The 26,857-nt window shown below is 36.9% G+C and overlaps 1 protein-coding gene across 1 annotated transcript in view; it reads right to left on the reverse strand.

The window, feature by feature from the left end:
• LOC122326958 (transmembrane protein 132C-like) overlaps window positions 1-26,857 on the reverse strand; it is a 111,333-nt gene that overhangs the window by 69,439 nt on the left and 15,037 nt on the right. Inside the window, exon 3 of the mRNA XM_043222183.1 lies at window positions 7,089-7,995. Within this exon, the coding sequence (XP_043078118.1) occupies window positions 7,089-7,995 (907 nt within the window). The remainder of the gene's footprint in view (window positions 1-7,088; window positions 7,996-26,857) is intronic.

A 26,857-nucleotide genomic window follows, 5' to 3' on the forward strand; every position in this document is an offset into this window, starting at 1 on the left:
ATTTATTTAGTTATCAAAAGTGATACTTTATCATTGTTACAAAAAATTCAATACTTTTATCCTCTCTATCACCAGAGAATCTTGAAAAAAAAAATTAGACAAAAGTATTATGCACCACAACTGCTTTTTACATTGATAATAATAATAATAAATGTTGCTTGTGCATTTTTACATATTATTACAGTGATTTCTGATAAGAGGTAAATAATAAAACAGAAAGCTGTTATTTTAATGAGCAATATCACACAATTAATCACATCAGTGCTGATATCCTGCCATATTGCAATCCCAAATGTGATTTCCTTCATAAAACAGTTTGGCGACAGGAGTGTTTAAATACTTAAGAAACAACAACGAAGTGTCTTTAAAAATCCTCTATGGTGCTGAACTAATTACTTCTGACACAGATTTAATTCTCGAGCTAACAGTTTAACAGCTGAGCCCAAACAACCTTTACTAATTGGATAACGTCACTTTATAATTAATAATGAATAGAAAGTTCAGTGGCTTCATGAGTTGCTTTTTGTATTATTGTCTTAAAATGCTAACTGTATTATGCAGAGTCAAGTGGTATGAGAGAGTGAAGGACTGAGCAAGTGTGACCACCTGCATCTGATACACCATTCAGCTCAATCTCATATGCACAATAAAACATTAGTTTGAATAGTCGCTGAGGAAAGCAAGCTTTACTCTTTCCTTACTGTTAGAAATTATTGAACATCACACATTTGAAGCCTAAAGAACTATACTCTCACTTAGAAAAACATTAAAACTACACTCCATGGCACAAAAACAGTATTATTCATAAAATTATAGTGGATTTGGGTGTCCGCCATGATACTCTCTGTGAGATATACACTGAGTGATACAAACAATGGGAAGTTCTGCTATCACTGGAATATCACACACCTCAAAGGGCAGATCCGACAACCAAAAATAACTGTTGTATTAATGATAACAACATAATTTTTAATCAAATAAATGTAGCAAAGATTATAATAAGAGAGTTCATTTAGATGTCTAGATTGCATTGGTAGAGCAAAGCTGTATAATCTCAGTAAAACTTTGGAACTGTGTCATGCAAATCACATTCAACACTAACTTTCCGGCCATGTTTGTACCGCTATCTGATTTGCATGATTCCTTGCAAACTGGCTGCTAAAACAATCCAAACGACATGTGCAAATAAACAACGCTATCAGCGAATTCCCTTAAGAGACTCTGTCCCAGGTTTATCAATGATCATTTTTCATTCTTAATCTAAAAACCGTAAAAAACCTGACAGGTCCCTGTTAGTAGATAGAGCTGACAGGGCAAGAATCCCAGGAGACATCCAGGAGGAAAAAAACAGGGACACAGTGAGAAGAAAAAAAAATATATGTTTTTGTGCATGAAACACCAGCTTGTTTTGTTCTTGGCTGTTCTTCACAGAGAATTATAGTTCTGGTGGAGGTTGCAGAGATCAGCGGTCACAGACAATGTCGGGTTTCTTATTCTTTTACAAAAGTCTACAGATATTTTATTTTTTTCAAGTGAGTAGGGCTCACTGTACGCTGTGTCTTGCTGTGTATCTAGACCTTATTAATAGCCCTTTTTAACACTTTTGCAAGCTCAGAGATTACACCATCATACGATCACCAATGCATGTCCTGTTATCTGATGATTCTGGGATTACTGGACCTGACAAGAGATCCCCCCCACGAGCTGATCAAAGCTTAGCCACCCACTACACACTCTTCCAGAAGCTTCTGAGGGCTTTGCTCCAAATCACATGCTTAAAGCGAGAGATAAAGGCCAAACCTCCCAACCAGGCTCAGTGGTGCTGATGGCCAGAATGAGGTCATTCGCAAGCCTTGAAGCACACTTCAACAATCCCCAACTAGGGAAACATCTTCCACTATTAATAACTCCCAATTGTTCTCTCCATTTAGCAGTGATCAAAAAAGATAAGTGCAGGAGGCAGACAGGTGTTGTAACTCATTTCGTTCGTCTTTGTGATTGCTTTTTTTCATTTTGCACACACATCTGAAACTTCAACATAATATTCCCAGATTTATCTGCTACAAATTAAAGTAGTTTAGAAATCTATAACTACACAAACACACAAAAGTAAATCAAGAACGAGAATACAAAGAGTGTCAGAATACAAAGAAATGGTTGGAGCAAATTGAAAGCTATGCTATTCTTTTTTCTCAGTTTTGTAAATATAGCAAAGATTATTGGAGTGTTTTACAAGAAAATACTACTTCAGGCAAATATACTAGCAATTTCTGAGTGAAAATTGTTTTATCAAATTATTTGTAGTCTAGTAGAAATTTAAAAAAACGCAAAAGTAATTAATGGAACTGGCTGAAGCATGTTTAATTTAACATCCAAACCATTCTAAATAATAAATGGTCAATATTACAAATATAGGCTATATAATACCATTTAAATTTAGGGTCAATCAACTTTAATCAGCTTTTAAACAGTGGTGTCAAAACTTGCATTCGTTTACAACAAAATAAAAGTTCAAGCTGTAGCAAACTTCATACACCACTATCATGGATAACAGGTTCACTCTGAGAATAAGTCTGGTTCAGAAAACAAACAGCTTTACTCGACAGTGGTGGCCTGCTGTGAACTGCGGGGAGGAAAAGTGAGAAACGTCTGAGTGCAAAGCTGACCATCCACAACACTCAATGTTGATTCTGATCGTGGTTTAGCCTATACATCAGAAAGAGGCAAAAGCACCCGTTCCTCCCAGGACCCCCCAGGTCTGTGCAAAACAGGCAAAGTGAATAATAATTAAGTAAAAAGAATCATCCGGTGCCTTCAGTCAAATAATGACAGCCACCGTGCTGAAAGGTTGAGAAATTCATGGGTGGGGATGCATTAAAAATCATTACCAAGAAATGTGCACACTAAGATTATTCGCTGCGGGCAGCCGCTGATTGCTTTGTGGAGGGAGTGTGTGCGGCAAGCAAATCAAACTAGAGCTTGAGAGCGAATAAGTTTCCCCTGTGCACAAATCACTAATTACTTATTAATGGCCAGATGAAGAGAGTCTGTGCCTTCAAAGTAAACACGTGCCAGCGACCCTGGAGGGGCAGAAGGAAATTGGGAAGAATCGCTCTGTAAACTGTGATGGCAACTAATCAAGTTCAGTGGCTCTTGCAGCCTCCAATACATCGGTGAAAAGGCCAATTCGTAACCCTTGCTCTGAGGGGACACTGAAAATAAATGCACATAACCATTTGTGTGTGAGAGAGAAGCAAACAGTGGATGAGAGAAATACCATTTCAGGAACATCAGGAAGAAACACGTATTTCATCTGTACAGTGAAGGCGAATTGGGACCAAGCAAAGAGCGGCTTGTAATAGGGATGCAATCGGGACAATATCAGTTAATGTTTTGCAGAATACTGGACTTTTTTTAGATAAAGGCCTTTAAAACACTGTAAAATTTTATATTTGAGAAGGATTTCTCAAAATAAATATCCGTTTTTCAGTGCGCTGCACATTACTCACAGCAGATTGTGTTTTTTAGCATTTCAACAAAAATAATTATTTGTATCAGCCAAAATATTAATATTGGTACAATCCTAGAATGGGCAGTTCCACACACAAAAAAGGAAGTCATACAAACAAATAATGACAGAATATTAACTCTCTTTAAGAACGAATGTATTATATCGGTGCATGATTAATACATGCATAAATGTGTTCTACACCAACAGTGAGCCATATTAAAGTGACTGGATTATTAACCAGAAGACAATGGATCCACTAAATTGCTGTACTTGAGTACAAGTGTGAAAAATGCATTATGGGTGGCCTTTAAGTCAGCTATTTAAACATAAATCTTTTTCTCATTCAAAAAGGAAGTCCATAAATAATGTGACCACAAATGCAATAATTATATTCACCGTAATTCATTTATTTGACACAGCTTCAAATTCGGATTCAGATTCATGTTTATGGGTCAGTCATATGACAGAGCCAATCAACTTTTGGTCATTTATACTCATCAGGGTGGTGTATATGCAATTGGACTAACACTGGATGAGAAAAATAGCTCTGCTATAGCAAAATAAGAAATGGTCCATAAGGAACGATTATTCATATGCATGTATTAGCATATATTCCACTGGGACATGCAGAAACGTGTAAGATTGTTTAGTCAAAATTACAATACAGCAGGGGCTATTTATCTTTTGAGAGGTTGTTAATTTGTTCGTGAGGGAAGCGTGTTTCCATTTGCATTATGAATCAGGTGTAAATCCCATCTCAACATGTTACTGCTCTCTAAACCACTAATGAGGCAAAAAGCAAGGAAGTGCATGCTCCAAATACACGACACTGGCCCCAGAATTAAAATAATACATTTAAGAGCGTGTTCATCACCAATAAACATTACAATCTTAGGCATAAGTTCTGTTCTCAGAGAAAGATTAAAAATACTGTTCGGTGGGACTGGTTAAGAAAGGTTGAAAAATGTAATCTAAAAATCTTGTTTAAAAATAGCTCTTTTTTTTCCCGGAGCATCTGCGTGATTTCTCTCACAAGAGACCGGAAAGTGGAAAATGGAATAAACAAATGAAAAGGTTTATATGTATGGGTGAACTGCAAAATACTGAATTTCTATTAGAATAAATATAATTGAAATATTATTTTCAGAATTTGAATGCTTATTTGAGTAATAATCATATTTAAAAATATATATTATTTATATTATATTTTATTTTTATATTATATCATATTATATAAATGTATTTATTTCAACATATTTATTATGTTGATTCAGATTTTCATCAGCTGATTGTTTCCAGTAGTTGATCACCCATGCATGTAAATTATTTTATCTATACATTATCTGTGGAAAAGTCTTAGTGTACGGTGTATTCATTTGAACATCGTGCTGGAGGAGGTCTGGCAGTCAGATGCGATTCTCAGGAGCTATTCTGTTTTACTCTGATTGTGTTAGGCAGGGAAAAGCTGATCAGGGAGCGTTTTTATCCCTAGGCTGATGATAAGATGAGGAGATCTGGCTCCAAGAGCACCAGAGACACAACCGGTTTGAACCATGTGCCACCGCCCAACATAACCTCCTCCCCTCCCCCTCCAGCACCTACACAACTACACAACACATCAACAGCCAGGGACCCTAGAGAAACAGCCCTATCAGCAGCGCTCAGCTGGTCACTATTTAAAAAAATTGTTTGCTTGGAACTCGGAGTGCAGCCCAAGCCGAGAACAGAGCTGTGCCTATCTCCAGGGGTTGAGGGGACTTGGAGCCATCACAAAGACATTTAGGCATCAAGAAGAGGAAAGGCAAAAAAAAAAAAAAAAACCTTTTATAGGATCTTATCACCAGTCTTTGTGAACACTGGAGGAACTACAGAGAAGTTTCCCACAGCACCACGTCACCCAAGACATCACAAATTTACTTGCTATTGAGGACTAAACTTTTCCTTTCAGCATTAATTAAAACTGGCCTGATAACTCCATTAGAAGCTGCTGTTTCTAATGTTAGAGCACCCTTGGAGAACATTTCCGAAAACAACGCATCTGCCAGGAGCTTCTTTATTTCTGTCTACATCAAAGGCAATTCATTTCTGAGCTTTTTCATTCTGCATGCTAAGCTTCATTCATTGTTCTAGTAAACACCCAGTATTCGCAAACGAATTAGATAGAAGCAAAACTGGACGTATCGAGACCAGAACACTTAAAGTCCGTTAATCATGCATGATATAGTGGCCGAGCTGCAAGTCGATGGTAACTGAGGTTGACAAATTTGCCACGGCTGTTAGCGTATAGCTCGAAAAAATGATTTAGATATCAGGCGTGAGAGAATACAAACAGGAACAAACATTAATTTCTCTCACGGTCATTTACTCACTTGCACAGAATGTCTTTAGTCGCTTCATCAAATCCGCTTGTTCTAATTAGAGCTCAACACTCAATGAATCAATAAAGAATTTTCTCACTTTTGCACACTGGGTTGTTAGGAAAATTAATTTTAAACAGGTCATCTTGTGCAGTTTGCACAGCTCTTTCCTTAATAATTCATTTGTATTTAGTTGCATTCTACTAATTAAGAGTTAAATCTACTAACTGAGAGTTAATTAGTAATTGTTTTGAAAGGGTAATCTCGCCAATTGCCTTTGGGCTATGTAGATTTCACATAATGAATGTCATGATAAACTTTTAAATATCTTAGAAGTTGTTTTCTTACACCTATCTTTAACGTCCAATGGTTTTGAACAGATGAGTTGCAGGTCTGTTGTGTTAAAGGGATAGGTCATAACACTGAACTATCAAAAAAAAATTATTTTAAATGCTTTTACTTGAAACAAGCAAATCTGCCAGTGGGATAAGCAAAATGATGTCTGAAATTAGAGTATTTTGCTTATCCCATTATTATTTGCTTTCCCCTATTATTACCCCAGATTATTTTGCTTGTTCTAAGCAAAACGTCACTCAATACATGCTATACAAGGAACAAGGAAATGCAATCCAGGCTGCAAATAAGGTCCCATACTTTACAAAAAAAATTCCAGCCATTTAATAGGCATTTAATAGGCATTTAATATCTTCTAAAGAAAACAGTTCATGTACAAAGAGTGTAAAAGAATGACTACATTATAGAAATTCCTTTAATTTTCCATTACTTTTCAGATTCTATTCATTTGTGAGACTTTTTGAGGCCTGGATATAGCACTTTCGAAATTACCAGATACTTCAGAACTGGGGGAATCAAAGGGATCACTTGCACTGATGATAAACGTAGTTTGCGCTGACATCAGTGAATTTGGAGAGCATGAAATCATCCAAATTGAGTGGGCATGTTCTTGAGCCAAGTGAATTTTGAATACAACTTCCAAAAACTACAAAAAAAAAGGAAATAGTTTTACTCTTGTTTAATTTTTATTAGATTTGCAAGTATAAATTATTAACAGCACTCTAAATATTTTTTGGGAGTGGGTGAACAAAAAATAGGAAAACTCTTACTTTTGACTAATTATTAAAATGTCAGATTTGCTCTTTTCCATCAAACAAATAAAATAAAGTATCACTAAAAAGGTATTACAAGAATTGGTGACTGACCTTAAAGTGAAGATCTCTACAGATGAAAGGGTGGATACTGCTAGGAAGGCTGACACCGTCTCCCTCTGCCTGATGGGTCTGGAGGGAACCATCACAACAAAGTTACTGTCCAATCGCAGCTCAGAGAGCGGCTGGAATAGACGAACACTGCCGATCCTGCGCATGGGAGTGGGCCCTGAGAAGTACCCGGCAGGGCCCAGCTGCCCAGTGCGGATGGAATTGGTCTTCCGGGAGTCCTCTGAGCTGCATTCCCCAGTGTCGGTGGATTGTAGCATGTAATACAGTTCCACAGGAGTGCCTTCAACCAGCTCGGGTGATCTCTGTCGACCTGGTATGACACTAGGAGGACTGAACCAGCTAGGCAGAGGCTCCAGTTCAGCCACGCACAGTCCGAGTTCCCCTTTCAGACGACAGGTACCTCGTACCTCTTGGGTTTCGTGGAAGGCGAACATCCTGACACATGGCAACTTGTCCACGGCACTGTAGTCGTCCCAGTCCCGACCCACAACGTAGAAGAGAACCTGTACCTTCGGCCAACTTGGATGGATTCGTTCACTGATAATAAAAGTCTGAACTTTCCAGTTAAAACTAAAGAGAGGAGAGGAAGTGGACGATGGTGACGTGGATGAGGGGTTGGTGAACAGTCCCGGGCCCAGAAGCTCCGCAGGCACAGCTTGCTCTACATACAGTGGCCCGTAACTGGCATTGACCGAAGGCGTCTTTCTGGCTTGTTGGATGAAAAAAAGTTCAGTTCGAACCTGCAGGCTGGAGTTCCTCATGATGTCCTGGTTGGCCTCCTTCAGGAAGAAGGCAGACTCTGCATTCAACACCTGGTATCGGACCGGAAGATAAGTTGGGATGCCACCGTATCTCTGCAGTCCTTCCATCAGGAGCCGACTGTCGATGACTGACAAATAACAGAGAAGACAAAAAAAGACATCACTCATCCATCTATCAGACCTCTAAGCCTGACCTAGCTACTTGCATGCTTTTACATGCTCTAAAGTAAGAGTCATTTGTCTCCCGCCCCATTCTGCAATCCCATCTCCAGGCAACTGCACTCTTTATTGAATGCCTTCAACCAGCAGTTCACTGCAGATATTTGGGGTGATGGAAGGACCCAAGAGGCTCAATTGATTTTGCGTCACAGAGCTGGTCTGAGAGAAAGAGATGCTGGAGATTTGTGACAGTTGGTGGCAGACAAATGCTATTGGTGCTTAAGGCAGACACTATACAGCACAGCAAGAGGATGCTTACATACCATTGTGCAACATGAAGTATTTTACAGTTTAAAGGTTTTGCCTGTGCAATAATGATTGAGTCTTAGGGTATGTTCTACTGCATTTGTTCACGGCCAGTTAATTGTGTTGTATTATTCTTTTAATGTAAATCACCCACAATAAATCAAATAATCTCATGAATATTGAGTTAATATAGTGAAATCAGTTTGTTTTGTTTCAGGGGAGCCAGATATTGAGAAGAGTAATGCAAAGTGTCAGTAAAGAAAGGAGGGAGAAAAAGTTTACTCAAAGACTATTTTCCTGTGGGACTAAAACATTATTCTTTTTGGCAGCAATAAAAAAGGAGAGAGAAAAAGTGAGAAAGATAAAGAGTAAAGACCCGAAAGAAAAAAGGAATCAGAGAAATAAAGCACAAAGAACACACTGAATGCGGTGCTACACCACACTGATTAACTTAAGTTAAATTTTGATTTCTTTTCAGAAAAAAAAGTACTACTTCTTGTAATCCTTGAATTACAGACACTGTGTCCTTCTTTTAGAAACAAGAGGAATATAACATATCTTGTCATTTGGAAGAATCAGATGGGCAGAAATTCTTATTCTCTCTTAAACTAAATGTTTAGCCAAACAAAAATTACTGAAAATTACAGTGAAACTTCTAGTGAGCCTTTGTTCAAACTTAATGAAATCAAGAAAGAAGTGTCATAAAAAAGAAAGAAAAGAGACACAAAAATGTTAAAATTTTATAAAAACTAATTTTGAGATGTTAGTATTATATGATATTCTAGCATGAAATATTCAAATATTCAATATATTACAATATACTAATAATTCCAAATGAAAAAAAAAAATAAATAATAATAATAATATATATATATATATATATATGGAAGGAAAGCAAGCTCCATAAGGCAGAAACAGTCTCTTTATAGAGCACAAGAAAAACACACAAGCGTTTCATAAGCAGAACATACATGCCACCCTTGTCCTCAATGCCAATTACAAGTGAGATGGCAAGCTTGTAGTGACTTATCAAATCACTTCACAGCAATGCTTTTCAAACCCACCTCAGTTTACAAGAGCCAACTACACACTCACACACACATTATGCAAGTACAGTATTTGTGTGGAGAAATTAAAATCTCAGTGCTCCAAGCAGAAAAAACGAAAATAACTTGTAAATCCATTCATGACTCAGTGATAAAAGAGGAAACGTGTTACACCGTTTCATCTCTGCTGGATCAGTTGAAGTACTCCTCTTTTTCTCTAAAATTAGCATATGTTCATCCTAAACTGTATTCAAGGCTTAATTAGCAGGTGAGCAAAGATAATTTGCTGGGGTTAAAATTATATTGTGTGTGTACAATTTTGAAAAAGCTCTGAATATTTTGGTTAAAATCATCAGAGGCAAGTCAAGATTGTTGCCTCAATGAAAAACATATATCTAACGGCCCCTATAACAACTGGCTGAGCAGTCGGGTTCACAACAATGTACCAGACTGTGATAGTTTGGCCATTTGAAGTGAATTCCTGCATTAAAAGAAGTGTTAAAAAAAAGTGGCATTCAAGCTTCTGTCACCATTTCTTAGTGAACAGACAGCCTTACAAGTGCTTAATTCCTACTCAAAGAACATTCTGAATGACTGCATGACAGCTAATTTTACACTATAATTAAAAAAATAAAAACACACACATGGTGTTTCGTTTAGTAATTCATTAGGATACAGACCAGAAAATAATATTCTAGCATGAAAAAGGTTTATAACTTCCTCTCTTTTAATGATTAATGTGTGGGAAGAGATCATTCTTCATTTGAGTTGGTATCTAATTTTCTAAAAGGCCTAGGGTTTTCTTTTATGGTTACATTATTCTTCATAAGCAGACTCTGGTTAGCAGAAGATACAAGAATTAAAGACCGAACTCTGTCAATTACGCAATCATTTTTTTGGGGGTTGCTTGACGGCTATTTTTAAAGTGACTCTACATTACTTCCTTGATTTGTCTGCATCAATTTAGTAAGAGTTTGATGGCATAGACAAGACTCATGCTGACAGTTGCACATAAGCACATGGAAAGTGGTGATTCGGGAGCTGTTAACTAATTTAAGATATGCTCTACCATGGAAAACTGTCCCAACTTCAGATTCTAGCCTTCAGGGAAAGTTAACATAGTAAGGTTTTGGGGCATCATAATTGGATTGCCCTTGGGCCATTTTCTCAACTGCCATTATAAGAACGTGTATAATCTGACTGTAAGTGAAGTAGGAGTTGCACGGGATAGTGGCCAACTGCTGAGCTGATAGATAACATTAATAATGTTAATAGTTCAGAGTGCCCACACTGCATAAATTAAATGAGTAGGTAGCATTCAGTGTCTGAGGTTAACACTATCACTTGAAGGCAAGTAGGACACATCTTTCAATGGCAGCTACTTAACAAAAAGACAATCAATAAGACAAAACATATTTAAGTTATTAAATTAGGGAAAATTAGGTCTTCGGACTGCGCAGACATGGATGCCCCAGAAATATTTCAGTCCAGCACTGAAAAGAAATTAAAATAATACATAAAGTTGTCATCGGATGCCTATTTCCCACAAGCTGATATGATTCTTTAGGATTTTCTCAATGGTAGTGTAAAAAACACCTTTTGTGTTCAGCAAAACATTCTAGTCCATTTTGCTTTAAATGCTAATGAGCTCTGCTGACCCCGCCCCTTTCTCTAGTGGGGCAGTACTGTTTACTTTAGTACCTAGCACATATTAGAAAAGGTGATTTCTTACATTAAAGCAAAGGGAGAGAGAGCTGGAGAGGTAGAGTATGTGCTTGGCGTACGTAATAAAACGTAATTTTGTGGAAAATTATAGAAATGGGCTGTCGTTTTTTATCATAATGATTATTATATTTATTTGTTTGGACAATGTCATTGTGGGGTTTGATTATTTTGCCGTTGCAAGACCTTTGAAAAAATAAAAACCATTAGGCGAAGAGATATGAAACTGTAATACGGTCAAAGAGCTGCCTGGAACTATGTTCACTGTGTAATTACCTATTAGTATAAAAAAGAATAATCCAGAACCTTAGGTTCTTATTATCTAAACCATCCACTGTAATGCACTGCCACTCATGGATTATAGCTTTAATCTATAGATTTAGCTTTAGATTATGTTGCTGATCAAAATTTTAGCAATGCAATTTGTAGTCTGTACCGGATTACATTTTAGAAGTAACTCCACACTGCACCTTATTACATGCTGAGTTAGAACAAAACAGAGACGGGGAGGAAGACAGAAAAGACCCAAGCTATCTGGGCATCGAGCACACGCACTGATTGCATCAGTATTGTGGAGCAGGAATCTCAGCATGTAAGCCTCGTCTGAGACGAGTCTGTCGAGTAAAGGGAGAAAATTAAGCTGATTTCAAATGTTGGGAGATTTGAAGCAAGCAGAGGGGAAAATGAAAGATTCTGAGCCTATGGAGAGGATGCCACTGACAGACATATTGAAAAAACACAGCTTCTGTCACATGATTAAATAGGGAGTCTTTCCTCACCACCATTAAAGCTAAAAAAGACATTTTGTTGATTTTATAACTAGGCAAAATTGCACCATCCACTTCAGAGCTACTTGAGATGGCTTGTAGATACAGAGTAAATTAACCTCAATTGCTCTGTTGACATCAGCACGATTGCTAGTTGCGATCAGGCTGCGATCGGCCTCGATTGAGCTCTAAAAATAATAGCTGTTTAGTCATGATGTCGGTTTGTAGGCCAACCCAGAGGGCTGATTCACCGTGGGTCCCATCGGGAATTTCAATTAGGTTTTTAGAGTAGTGGTTTTCAATTTTTGAGTAAAATAAGGTCTAGCATTTCTCTTACAGACTTTCACGTTCTACAAAATAAATCACAGAGTCATACTTCAGCTATTACTTTTGAAACTATTTTGTAGAAGTTTTTAATATGCTTCCACATAAGGTTTTCTTACTTGTCAAACACACTTGGTTTCAGAATTCACACTTCATACCAATCATTTAATATCATTCAGATTTAGTGCTCAAAAAGAAAGTTTGATTTTACTTTTTTCGCTGCTTGATATTTTGGTGAAAAACATATATTTTTTTTTTAATCAGGGTTCTTTTGAAACAATATATGTCCTTACTGGCACTTTTGATCAATTTAATGCATTCTTCAAAAAAAATGCAAACTACAGCTTAAAGATCTCAAACTACTGAATGAGAGTATATGTGGTAAAAGAAAATGTTTAAACCTTCAAAAGGTCTTAAAGAGTTATTTCACCCCAAAATGAAAATTCTGTCATTAATTACCCTCATTTCGTTCATTAGGGACACAAATTAAGATATTTTTGATGAGATCAAAGAGCTATCTGACCCAGCAACACAACTGAAATAATTCAAGGAACGTAATTGTCACGCGTGTGATAAGCAGGAGAGCACACAAAGAGTATAAATGAAACTAAAGCGTTTTAATCTACTCCGAGATGAAATAAACAATATAAATACAGGCAGGCAGATAGATAGGACAACATCACACGCAAATAAAGACGAGATCGGACAAACAGAACTGAAATCACAGGACTTAAATACACCAGGTAAAACACTAAATTAACTACACACAGCTGAAGACAATAAACTAAATTAGGTCACACGGAGCACATGGCACACGACAAACAATAACAAAGTCCAGAGAACGTGACAGTACTAAATACATCGGTAAAACAGGATGTGACATCAGTAGCTCAACTTCACATTTGCAACGCTAGCAGAATACTTTTTTTTTTTTGAGCAAAGAAAACAAAAATAACATAAATTACTCGACCATTCTTCTGCCCCGAGTTACATCTTCCGCTAATTTAGAGTATCACAACACATGCATACACTTTCTCCTAAGCATAAACAACATGTGTATACATTGTGTTGTGATGCTGTCAAAATGGTGGAAGATATAACCAATGATACCAATGTTTTTACTACGTTTCCAGACCAGGACACATTTCAGTTGTGTTGCTGTCTATGGAGCGTCAGGTAGCTCTTCAAATGCCTCAAAAATATCTTAATTTGTGCTTCAAAGATGAACAAAGGTCTTGCAGATGAGGTGAGTAATTAATGACAGAATTAACCCTTTAATTTACTCAATAATCAAAACCTGTGACTCTAAAAATTTTGACTAAACAGCCTTACTGCTTTCTGGTAGATTCTATAAATCTGTCTTCCTCTTTTCCCTATTCAAAAATGATGCATGAAACAGTACCATTTTCCATAATGATAATGAAGAAATTTTCAGAGACCCACTAATGGCAGGAAACTCTTGATCTGCATTCGTCATGTCTGGCGGCAGAAATGTCTTCCACAATCTGCCCGACATCACTTCATAAAAACATAAGCAATTGCGCACTAGGCTTGCAGGAAACTTGTACTCCCAAAGAGACACCTAAACAAACGCAAGGGGTCAAAAACATAAATACAGACACTTTAAATCAAATGTGGCCTTTTTATGATTAAATTATTGCTTGCTATCTATTGTTCAAGGTATTGCCATGAGGGCTGGAAAAAGTAAATTGACTCTGGAAGTCTGATGTCTCACTAGATTTGCCAAGGCAAGAGAGAAGAAGAAGAAAAATCTGCTGATTTGAGCACCTCAGAGTACCTGTTATACCAACCACAGCTCCTGCTGTTGCACTCTGGGAGAGCTGGACTTTTTTATTTCAAGGTAACATGCTTTGAGGATCGGTTTGTCTGGTGAGATTTTTAGCCATTCCAACTCTCTCCCAATCACCAGCGTTTGCAATCTCAGCTCGATTCTGTAGCCCTTGACTAACGGATTCAGTCTGATGCTGAGCCCAGCATCGATGAATTATGGGAGAGCCTGCTTAAAAGGGAAGCAGGCACCCTGTCATACAGAACGACTTGGAGAATGATGTAATGATATGCAGGTACGTTCTCATTTAGAGTCATACCTCCGGGGATCACATCTCCTCGACAAATGAAAAATAAGCGAGAACAGAGGCTGGTGGGAGGAAGTCAAATGAAAATATGAGTGATGGTTCAGATTATTAGAATCCAAAGCCTTCAACAATGAAAAAATGACAACCACAAATCAGCATGAAAATATATGAGCTTCTTTTAAATTTACATATTTGGTTACCTACGGTGCTTTTGTTTTTGCTTTTTAGGCAAATTGTTGTCAGGGAAACAATCCATTGACTATGACCAATTTGGCCAACGCCAGCTTATGGTGTTTCAGGGCTTTATTTTGTTTGGCTGTTGGCAGTGAGTCTAGGCAGGCTGGATTCAAGAGCAAACATGATGAACACAGAGGAAAGCTGCTAAATATGATTATTTGACTATTTAAATAGAATGAATAAACCGAGTGTGGATGTGCTAAACATAACTCATATATAAATATAGCCCCCAACAACATACAATTTACAGCCTTAGTTTTAAAGCAGCATCTTTACTAGAGAAAATATTAATATTTGTGCCAACTGGGAACAGCTCAGCAGACCCTTGAAACGGTTTGACGACTGCAATTTTATTTCCTGACATATTACTTATTGAAACAGAGGGCGGAATGTATTGAAGTGTCTGTTCTTTCTGTAAATATTCAGTGGTCTTTAGTTTACAGCTGAGTAAAACTGTGATTTGCAACTTGCTATTGCTAGTCAGTATAGCAGGTAGCAAGGAGAGTGCTCTTTTAGTATTCCCATTTATCTCAAAGACACCTGTCATGCAGGATTCCATCCCCTGCAGATTTCTGTCACCTTTGGAGTCTGAAGAAACGCAACAGTCAGTTTCCTTCAGTGAAATACACATTTATTTTTAATGATAATGATATAAACTTACGGGGAGTTACAAGGCTGTTAATCCATGGTATATGCTTTTGTTGTAGCTGTCAATCTGCATAATTTCTTATTTGATAAATAACTGTGTTAAACCTTTGAACTCTCAATAAAAAATACATTAGCCTTCAATTACCCAAATCTACACCAATCAGAATATTGAAACAGTAAATTGTGCCAGAAGCAAAATTTGTGAAGCTGCATTGTGCCTTATAGCTGGTTGGTTTAGTTCATGGTTTATAATTCCTAAACAAAATCTCCTACATCATGGGAAAATTAATGGAAACAAATATGTCTGGAACAATGGCTGCTGAAAAAGTGTGCAGCACTGTTGGACTCTGTAGGGTGAAAGAACCTTAAAATGTTTTTATTCAGTGCATGATCCAACAAAACCACTTTGTGTTTCCTTAATTTTGTAAATATGTCAACTAATGTTGTTAAATCTAAAAATGGAAAACATAGACACTGACACTTATTTTTCACTGAAATAAATCTGAAATAAAGCTCAAAAATTAATTACTAAAAGTAGTAAAATTACATATAACATTAAAATAGTACAATAATAATAACTTTAATATAATTTTAAAATGACATAATTGACTACTTAAATAACAGTACTGCTGTTACTGATTACACAGCTGTATTACCACTGCTGCAAAAAAATACAACTGGAAATGTTCCCAGCAGACATACAACATTTTAAAATAGGACATTGATATTTGGTTAAACTTTGATTAAATAGAGACTTCGGGTGACCAAAATTCAATATCAATTCAATGTCTACTGTCAATGTTCATTTGATGTCCAATGCCGTCGTCAGCTGGCATCGATATTTGTCACTCTTAGGTTGTGTAACCAAAGTTTATCATTAAGTCAACGTCGAATTTCATTCTCAACCAAATCGCAATCAGTCTAACATCATGTCCTGCATCAACCCGGTGTTACATTGACGAGTTGTGCCTGCTTGGCTATGTCACCAAGAAAATTGTGTTTCAATGATGTGATATCCTTTTCTCAACATGTATTCTGCAAGGAGGAAGAAAAAATCTACATGTTAATGCGTACATTAACATATAGATTAGGAGTGGGCCTCAAAATTATATCACGGTATTTCAAAAATGTTTGAAAAATGCAATAATAATGCATACAAAAATAAATAAATAAATAAAAAACTATGGAACAGCATTTTCTTGGTCATTGCAGCTGGCGGGCAGCAGCATTTATTAGTGCAAACACAATGAAGGGCATTTTCCATCCGTTTTCAATGAGCTACAGACTACACACTTCGAAGTGTAAATCTGTTGTCATAAAGTGGCAGAAGCAGCATTATAGTGCAAAAGCAGTGAACAGTGCTGGGCAAGTTACTTTAAAGAAGTAATTGGTTACTTCTCACGAAAGTAACCAATTACCAGGGATGGTAAAGGAATTTTGCGGGCCATTTTTCAGACCCCCTTCTTAAATCAGTCAGGCAAATAAATGCAGCCTTGCTGATCAAAAGCAGATTCCTTTAAAACATTATAAATTATTATAGATCCCAATTTGAACACTATTTGTGAATGTTGCCATAAAAAGAGTGTCTATATACACTAAATGTAAATAGCCTGCCTTATTGGCAGTGGCTATTTACACTAACTCCGCCCACCAACGTGAGATTGGGATAGTCACCATTACAAAAGATGTTCGTTTGATATGAGCTCCAGCGGCGCAGATGCTAAAATTATCATCATTATTAGTGTCTTACTATTTAATTTTATTTAACATAACAAGAGTTAACAGCAGATTTATAAATGATCCTCATTACTTATTTGGTAAGATGCCTGTATCGCACTGTCAAATGCCTTGTAAAATAAATCTTAAAAATGTTACTGAGCAACTGACGAGTGCAGATTTCTATCGCGGTGTGGACTTTGAACCCTGGCGCCACGAGCTTGTGCAGCACTGTTTGAACACAGGCGGTTCACAAGCATAACGTTCTGCAGCATATTTAATTGTTTGAGGCCATTTTGGGATTTTAATCATCATACAGTAGGCTGTTATCCAGCAACAACCACCTCTTCCTCTTCATGCGATGCATGTCTTAAATGCGATGCGGTTTTAAATGCTTCCACTCCGCTGTCATGTTTGCTACATTAGCGCGCTCCTCTATTTGATCACATCACATCCACGTTCGGTACAATTTATTGTCTTTTTGCTATTTTTGACCATTGGAATATGTCGCCAAGCCGCTATATCATTAATATCACGATTTGGAGCTTTTTTATCATGTAAAAATGTATTATCGAGGATGGTATGATATGGCACACACCTAATATAGATGGCCTCAAAGCTAACACATACAGACTAATAGCTACAGAACCCTAAATTAGATTTCATAAGGTTCTGAAGTTAAAAGCCATTACACAAAAATATGGCTAATTAATGAGACACGGTGTTCCGTTCATAATATATAAATAAATAAAAAAACACTTGTATAACGAAAGCTCGCCACTGTGTTGGCCAGACTTCAGTTCGTGGGCATATGCATGTGGCAGAGAGACTCTATCTCTGAAATGACACTGTTGCTGTTTTAACGATGGCAGGGCTTTGAATGCATTCAGAATGCACTGTGGATATTTAGTGCCGATAAAACCACAACTCTGATTTATGCAAGGCAAGATGGCATTTAATTGCATCGAACATTTTTTGTTCTCGATGAAGAAACCGCATGGGTTTTAGAGTGTTCAATTGAAAAAGCTTAAATCATGATCAGCATGACAGCCAAATTCAATCCAAATTCAATCCATACTAAATTAATCCAGCGCTGGCAGCAACTAGTACACGTAGCGATGACACAAACTTAACTACACTTTTCAGTAGCGTGACAGAAGCACAGCTGGTTTTATAACGGTGCTGCTTTTTCCCCATGTACTGGTATAATGTGAAAAAACGCTAGATAATCATCAAATGTGCTGTTCTAAATTGCTGTCTCTCTACTGAGCTCCAGGCCTTAGGGCTTCTGGGTTGTAAAAGTATTTTCTATGGCTCAAGTTCACAACCCAGGTCATCAAAGCAGCAACCAACCAATACAACAAATTGTTTGTATACAAAAGCATGACACATCTTATTTAGCTTGAAGCAAACGGTTGCTAATCCGGATGTCAAATATATATATATATATATATATATATATATATATATATATATATATATATATATATATATATATAAACAAAAGACACAGAGAAAATTTTCACAGAGAAAAGGACTGGATTGGATTGCAGTAAATTGCATGGCTGTTCAATTGGAAATGAGTATGAGTATTAATACTGTATGCAGTGCTGTGGTTGGCTACTTCTTCAGCTCTAATGCCCACAAGTGGAGTACTGCAGTGTTTAGTCAGACAAAAGACAGAAAAAGACTGTTCAAATGAGTCTGACTAGAGCAGAATTTATTGATACACTGTAAAAGTGTCTGTGCAATAACCACCACAAATGTTTACAATAGTAGTCAATAATTAGAGGTTTTAAATAATGATCCTTTAACATTTGAATTTAGACCAATGTAAGAGGGTATGTTTGCACTGAAAAGAATGAAAATGACCTAGTTTGAATGTGGTTATTATGGCAGAGAACCTAGTTAAAGGGAATTACATGACATGCCAGAAATATTAACTAACTAATAAATTGAACCTATTTTTAAGCTATTAACCTATTTTTGGGGGGCACAATAAATCAATTTTTGTCCACATATGATATGACAAAATCTGATATGGCTCTGTGGATTACATAAATAATGCAAAATTGAAAGCCCAAAAAAGTGTGTTATAATTCACTCACCCTCACGTCAAGCCTTAATGACTATTTTCTGTTGATCCAAAAGATGAACAATGTTTCAACTGCTCTTGTCAATACAATGAAGTTTAATGGGGTCCAAAAAAATGGATGCCACTGACGTTCATTGTATGGACAAAAAAAATTAAAAACGTTAACATTATTTTGTAGTTACTTGTCAAACAGCTTGATGCATTTTCTATTTTTATATAATATCTTGAAAATACAAATAATTTGAAATACTTTAAAATAATATACAAATTATTTTAAAATTCTATATTATATGCACGCAGTGCATATTGTAATTTAATCATGACCACAATTCCTACTTCTCCCAATTTATTAAGTATAATAATCTGCACTACTTCAAAATCAATTAGCAATTTGTGTTATCATCCATTGGTAACAATCTTCCACAAACGTTCATCGCTGCGGTTGCCAGGTGTCAAGAGGTTAAATTCCCCAATCAGTCTTTTTCCCTTAAATCAATACATTTTCTGCCCAATGGTTTATTTAATCTTCCTAATCTGGCAGCCATGTGCACACGTACTCTGTTACAGAAAAAAAACGCTGATGAGCTAAAAACAACAGCAAGCATAATTTGTAGCTTAGTGATCCCTTTTGAGATATTCTGCTCAAATAAAAGTGCAAAACATCTGAAATCATCACCACCAACCACAACAACAAAACAGCAGTCCTCTTAAACAGGCATGAGATAAAATGCCTCTCATGCTAAATCACATCAAGAGCACCATGACTGCTATGATTTACAACTTCTCCCCAACATTAAACATCAGGAACACATATATAAGATGTATGCATCCGAGAGTAGACGAGCAATCAACCACAGCACATCCTCAGGAGCCCAGCAAACATGCTAAGAAGAAAAAGGATGGGAAGAGAAGAGAATACGTGGCCGAAATGAGATGAACTCCATGTCTCTAGCGTGCATGGCTCCAAGTTCAGACACATGCTATCTCTTCAGACACTGCTACAGTGAAATGAGGCTCCCTTTGTTCCAGAGTAAAACGTCCCCCGTCATTTTGACTCAACACAGAGTATAGCGATATCTATCAGCTCTCCCGGCCCCGTAAGACATTGTAAGTAACAGCAAAAAAGTTGAGCCAGATAATTACCTCCCTCTGCCTCCGGTTTTTGCTGAGAAAAAGCTTTCAGTCGAGTTTCCCTTTTCTTTATTGCCAGTCATAAAGTACGGGGCCGACTCATAAAATGTCTCTATATCACTGAGGCATTCTTCAAAAACCTGTTTTTCATGGGACATCGGTCCTTGAAATACCGGGTTCTGCACCGAAGGTCAATGGGCTGATCAGTGGCTGATAAATTTGCCCTAGAGATTAACCAAGATGGCTTCCCTCCAGGAATGTGTCGTTCCTGAATGGCTCATGCAATTGAGGGGAAAAAACACATTTGAACTGACCAAAACACAGCCTATAGCGGGGTCCAAATTGGTTAGGAGCGTTTGTGGTCACTGGTGTATAGAATTGTCAGAATGTGTTGATGCGTACTGCAATTGCAACGGATTATGGAAGGATTTATCTGTTTGGTACAAGGAAGTTTACCTCGGGGAAAGATTAGAAAAACATCACGGCGCACTAACAGTGAGTTTTATTTGTCATACCCAGAGCCTGATGGGCTATTGGAACCTACAAGAATTCGACTCAAAATGCTTTTTCTATTTTAATGAGATGCTTTCATAAAACGTATACAGAGTCAAATAAATATCTGTTTAATGAAAGCGGCAGCTTATGAAAGCATCAAATCCAACCCTTAAAAACCACACGAAAAAGCTTAGGGGTAAAATTTGTTTATTTGACTTACACCCTTAAATGTTCATTTAAAAAAAAAAAACTGAAAAATCTCTTGGCAAATACAGTTGTTTTTCATTAACTCAAAGAGATCCAACAAAGAAGAGTCATATGTCAGCAACCCTGCAGGATATTTCAGCAAAAAAAATTAAAAATACTTGCTCTACCGTTGTTTTATGCATAAGAAATCTAATTTCACCAAAGCTTTAGCTGCAGGAGTTGCCAACACCCCACACACTCAAATAAAAGTCAGCCAGGAACCTGGGGGATGTTTCTGAAGAGCAGTTAAACTTCATTGTCCACATCTCTACAACTGCCCGGTCATGCAGAGTTATGTTTAACAACATCCGAAAACAAAACCCTAGCACTCTGAATGGGCTGCCCAGTTTTTGTCATCTTTAGACTGGGCATCTGCAATGCTCATTTTGCTAGCCTTATAATTAGCGCCTACAAGCCTTGCTTCCTTTGGTACCTGTATCTGTTTTTGACTAGAGATGTCAAATAATTCCTGTACAGTCAATATTAAAATAAAAAAACCTGCTTTTGAAGGCTCTGTGAATTCAACATACATGACCTTTAACACCAAATCAAATTTCACTAGTGCATATAATATAGAAAAGTATAACAATTTTCTATACCTTAATTTTTAAAAAATGCTTTAAAAAATTATTATTTGTTTTGAAATTGCTTGAAATGCATTGCTGCAGTGTTAGTAATGTCGTTGGCTTTTGTATGATAAACAGCTTTTGCTTGTCCTTATTTGTAGGTCGCTTTGGACTGTTCAGTGATTAAATGTAAAAATTAATGTAAAATTTTCGGTCTCTAAACTTATTTTCTTATATAAATAGCGATTCTTCAGAGTCAGCTTCTAAGCTCTAATCGACGGCGATGGAGTACTTTTCTTAATCAGTTATATAAGGAGTTGTCTTCTAGCAGGAAAGCAGGAAAGGATTGCATGAGACAGGGAAACCGAGGGAGGGCTGAGTGGGAATGCAAGTGGTACTACAATGGCACTACAAAGAGCGGCAAATGACTTCAAAATGGTTTTAAAATGACAGCCTGTTATCAGGTAATAGCTCAACCCACAATAGGCTGCCTTTATTCCATTTCTGTCAGGAGCAGAGAGAAGGAAGGCTACATACGAACTAAAACCCTCCACCTCCTACACAGAACTCAAGAGGAGAGCCGTGAACATAAATATAGGAGGAGAGGGCCACAGTTAAGACAACCAGTCAAGAGTCAAACACAAAACTGTCAATTATGGTCAAATGGGCTACAAAGTGTTCCAGCTTGCATGTGTTTTTCTTGGAAAATATTATTGTTCCGATGTGACTCAAACTATACAGCAGCCGGCCTTGGGTTTGTTATTAGATTATTTTATGAGGTTAACTGGGTCAATGACGTGGTGCTTTAACTATGAATGTATTCAAAAACACATAGAAAACTGCAATTCATATATACAAAGTTGAAACACACCTCTTCTATGGTGAGTACTTTTTTAATTTCTGAAAAGAAATTTAACTGAGGGTGCATTCGGGTAAATAATTAATGTGTGTTTATATATATATATATATATATATATATATATATATATATATATATATATATATATATATATATAAAATGTTAACACACGTGATTAACGCAAATGAGAACAGAAACAGTACACGTGACGAGGGCGCTTTAGAATAACATCAGTGAACTCTGGTCAGATGAGATGTTGTCAGGCCATATGAGGTAAAAAATATGCCCCATCAATCATTCTACTGCATTCGTAGCACACATAGTGAGAAATTAGGATGAGTGTCACATCCGCATCACACTCAGCAGTGACAGTTCTTAAAGTAATAGCAGCAAAAGTAACCCAAGCCTGCTGCCGTGACATCTTTTAACCAAAGAAATAAAGAAAAAGGAGGAAATCAATGACTGTTAATTATACCTTAAGGATATATATATATATATATATATATATATATATATATATATATATATATATATATATATATATATATATATCCTATATATAAAGAACATGAAAGCAACATGAAGAGAGTGTGTGTTAAATTACATTCACGGAATCCTGAATTCTCAAATGAATCAGCCAGTATTTTAAATGTGCTTGACAGATTTTACAGCTAATGCTTGCAGACCAGCCAGGACAGGAAGAAACTTCCATAATATAGTAAAGCAATAACTAAAACATGAAGATGGTTGGAGTAGGGGTCAAAGAATATCAGAATATGTTCTAGAGCTTGCAGTATTGACTACAATGTGATCACCTAGGACAACTCTTAGTCTTTTTACACAGAGGAAGGCGTTGACTGTTTGACCTTTAATCGAAATGGAGAGAGATTAACTGTGGAGGTCTTGGAAAGTGGGAAGGAGGAATTCAGTCTTGTCAAGGTTGAGGTTGCTATCAGGTTGAAATGTCAAGTGACAAATTGAGATTATTTCAGTGAGAACAGAGCAGGAGACAGAAAGTGGATATGAGATATAGACCGGAGGGTTGATAGGATGGCAGTGATGAGATTGACAAAGTGATTTAATAATGAAAAGTTGCAGAAAACATTTTAATCTGCCTCCAAACAATATTAAGACCAAAAAACAAACCTGATCTACGAAAAGTGATTGTGGTGGTGTACTAAGTGGTTAAAAAGAATAACTGTGCCATTACTTTCTAATTATTATCCTATATAAATTATAACACTTTGGCCTGATTTAGCAGACATATACAGCAAACCTTGAGTCACAGTAATTGTAAATCTTATTGGCCCTTGTCTATATCAATTAAATAATAATATGAATATTTCTATTGATAATAGGGCTGTCATTAACAATTCCTTTGGTCATTAAGTAATCAGCTGATTTTTCTGATGATTATTCAAGCAGCCAGCCACAATTTTTTTGTATTAATAAAAATAGACCTAAGCATGCTACATTCCCAGATGAAAGTTATAATAAACCCAAACTCACAACATTATGCAGATTTGGAGTTTAAAATGATCCACTGTTTACTGTGAGCAGAACCACGCTGATATGTATACTTAACCTATACACATGTAAATAATTAAAGCAATTAAAATGCATATATTAAGCCTGCATCACACACATTTCTTTAATTAACCGAATCATATCTTTTGTGATCATTATGCTTTGCCATGATTTTTATATGGGTTTGCAGCATTGGAAAACAGTCTAATAATGTATTTTTGTGAATACTTCTTTATGGAATTTATTTTGCTGCTCACCCAACATGGGCAAAATGCAATCAAGACATTTTTTCAAAGCGATTACTTGAAGTTGAATCGAGAAATCGTGACAGGCTTATATAAACAAAATACTAAAAAAAAAGAAAGCTCATCCTTATTTATTTATTTCAGGTATTTAATTTATTTTATTTTATTTTTTCAGGTAATTATTCAATAATTATGCAATTTTTAACTGAAAACTCAACAAAGAATGAACCACTGAACACTAAGCTGGCTACAACATGCATTTATATAGGTGTAGGTTTCTATATAATATAATTGTATGTTGAATGACAATAGCAGTAAGTCACTAAGCAGCAAAAACAATAAAGTATCAGGCCATTTTAATTTTTCTCTCTGTCTTTTCAGTGGCTATCAGCGGACAGTTTGTGCTCCTCCCCTGGCTCCACATCATGGGACCTGGGCTCAACTCATCCTTTAGAGGTTTGAAGAACTGGATCAATACCTAAGCCTCTTATCATCTCAACCCAAACACAACACGCAATTAATCTCTCTACTCAGATGTAATAAGCGCTTCTAAATAACACCTTGCAAAAAGCTCTTTGTGTTTATGCTTACATTGATTTGACAAAAAGAGGTTTGGCTGTAACAAATCCATTTAAAAGTGTCAAGTACTTTATATCCAAGATAATAGTTTTTATAGCTTCCTGAACTCCAGAGACATCATTTGATTTGCTTTTTAAAAGGGTAAGTTAACAAACTGACATTTAGCTCATTTTGCTTTGTCAATACACTATCTACATGGCGAAACTTTCCGGTACTCCCATAGCAGTTGCATCCCAAACTCAGTGAGACTCCACCAAAGTCCACAACACTACCTTGCATACAAACAGCAGACCTCTGGTTTTGTTTTCTCCTTTGTTCTCTGCTTGGTGGCCACACGAGCCATTCCAGAATAGGATCTATCAATACATCTCGGCCAACTGCTGGGCCCGCTCTTTCCATCCTCCAGCAACCAGCTCTGCTCTTTTCAGCCACCCAGCAGCTCCAGGAGGGATGTAATGGGTTTGAAGGAGAGTGTTGCAGCGGGGGTTTGTTGTCACAAACGCAGTGTGAACAGCATGCAAATCTGCGTGTGAACCCCCCTCTACTAGTGTGAGCTGCAGGGCCTGTATAACAGAGGATTCGGAGGCGATGCGTCTGCATCAGCCACCCCGGCATGACAGCTCTGACTGATCCCAGGACTAATGCGAAGGACATGTTGGGGGTGCTCTCCCTCGATATAACACAACCACAGACAGTGTATGCAGTCAGAATACAATGTTGGAAAATTAGCAATGCAGTTAACATTTTTCCTTCTCGAGTATTTTACTTAAGGTAATCTGTAGCGTTAGAAAGCCTAATTCTTTAAATGAACACTAAAGTGATTCATCTTCATTTGTTTTTAAAGTATTTTAGTCATTTAGTAGTTAAATGCTATTTTCATTCATGCATTTTACACTATTTTTTTAGAAGGACACATTGATTTGCTTTAGAAGACTTTTTAAACTCCCAGGGCCAAGTGGAGTACCTTTTATCTTGGACTTTTATGTTGCACACTTGTTTGAGCTTCATAATATCAACCCCCATTCAATGCCATTATAAAGCTTAGAAGAGCTAGGAATATATATAATATATAGCCGTACATAAAAGAAGAAATTCATATACATCTAGGGTGGTTTGAAGGTGAATAAAACGCGGATAATTTTCATTTTTGGTAGAATTATCCTTTTGAATTAAGTGTAGCTGTTACATTTTCAAAGAAGTTTCTTCAACACTGTTAGCTTGCATGACTGATACACGTGTTTGAGTGTGAAACATATACGCTAAATTATAACTTTATAAGATTAACTTAAAAAAAAAAAAAATTAATAAATGTATTTACAATAATAAGGATGCATTAAATTGTTCAGATAGTATTATATTTGAAATTGCCACAAGAAAATGTAAATAAATGCTGAGATTTTTATGTTTTTTTTTTCAAGAATCCTTAAAAATGTATCATCATTTCCACAAAAATATTAAGCAGTCCAACTGTTTTCAACTTATAACTATAACCTTTAATAAGTATAAAATTACTGTTATATTTGATCAAATAAATACAGCCTTGGTGAACGTAAAGAGACTTTTCTTACAAAAAATCGTATCAATCCCAACAGTCGTGTACACATATGCAAGCATACATATTCTCACACGTGGTCACTTACGCAAACCATACTGTTACCGCAGATGGGGTGGCATAAACACACAAATGTGACCTCCCACTCTGTCTCTGTGTGGGTAGCTGCATGTCACATGCTTGCTTCTTAAATAAGCACAGAAAGGCAGTGAAGACCATAGCACCACTGCAGTGATCCACAGCACCATCAAACTGTGTGCTGCTGCAGCAGAGCTCTGCTGCCATCCATCCAACACACACCAACCACATATACACAGCTCTTTAGTGCTAACAATGTTTCAGAATGTGATCAGTTTGTGTAAAAACTTGTGCTTCAAACAGCAGTTCAACCCTCACAAACATGCATGAACCTATCCAGCTAAATCCACAACCACCGTCACAGTTCCCCAATCACCTCCAGTCATTATTTACGGGATGCCAGCGGAGTGAGCCAGAAGCCAAAGTCAACCATTTGCAAGTACCGTCTGCTTGGCTAATTGCGTACATCGTCTTTCATTTAGGGGTGATTGAAGCACAGGAATGGATCCAGCCGGCCCGATGGAGCTTCATCGCTGAAGTAGCTCTGCCAGCATGGAGAGGCTCACGAGCCTCCAAAGCCAGCATCTTTTGATTCT

Source organism: Puntigrus tetrazona, chromosome 21 (assembly GCF_018831695.1).
Source record: "Puntigrus tetrazona isolate hp1 chromosome 21, ASM1883169v1, whole genome shotgun sequence".
NCBI lineage: Eukaryota > Metazoa > Chordata > Actinopteri > Cypriniformes > Cyprinidae > Puntigrus > Puntigrus tetrazona.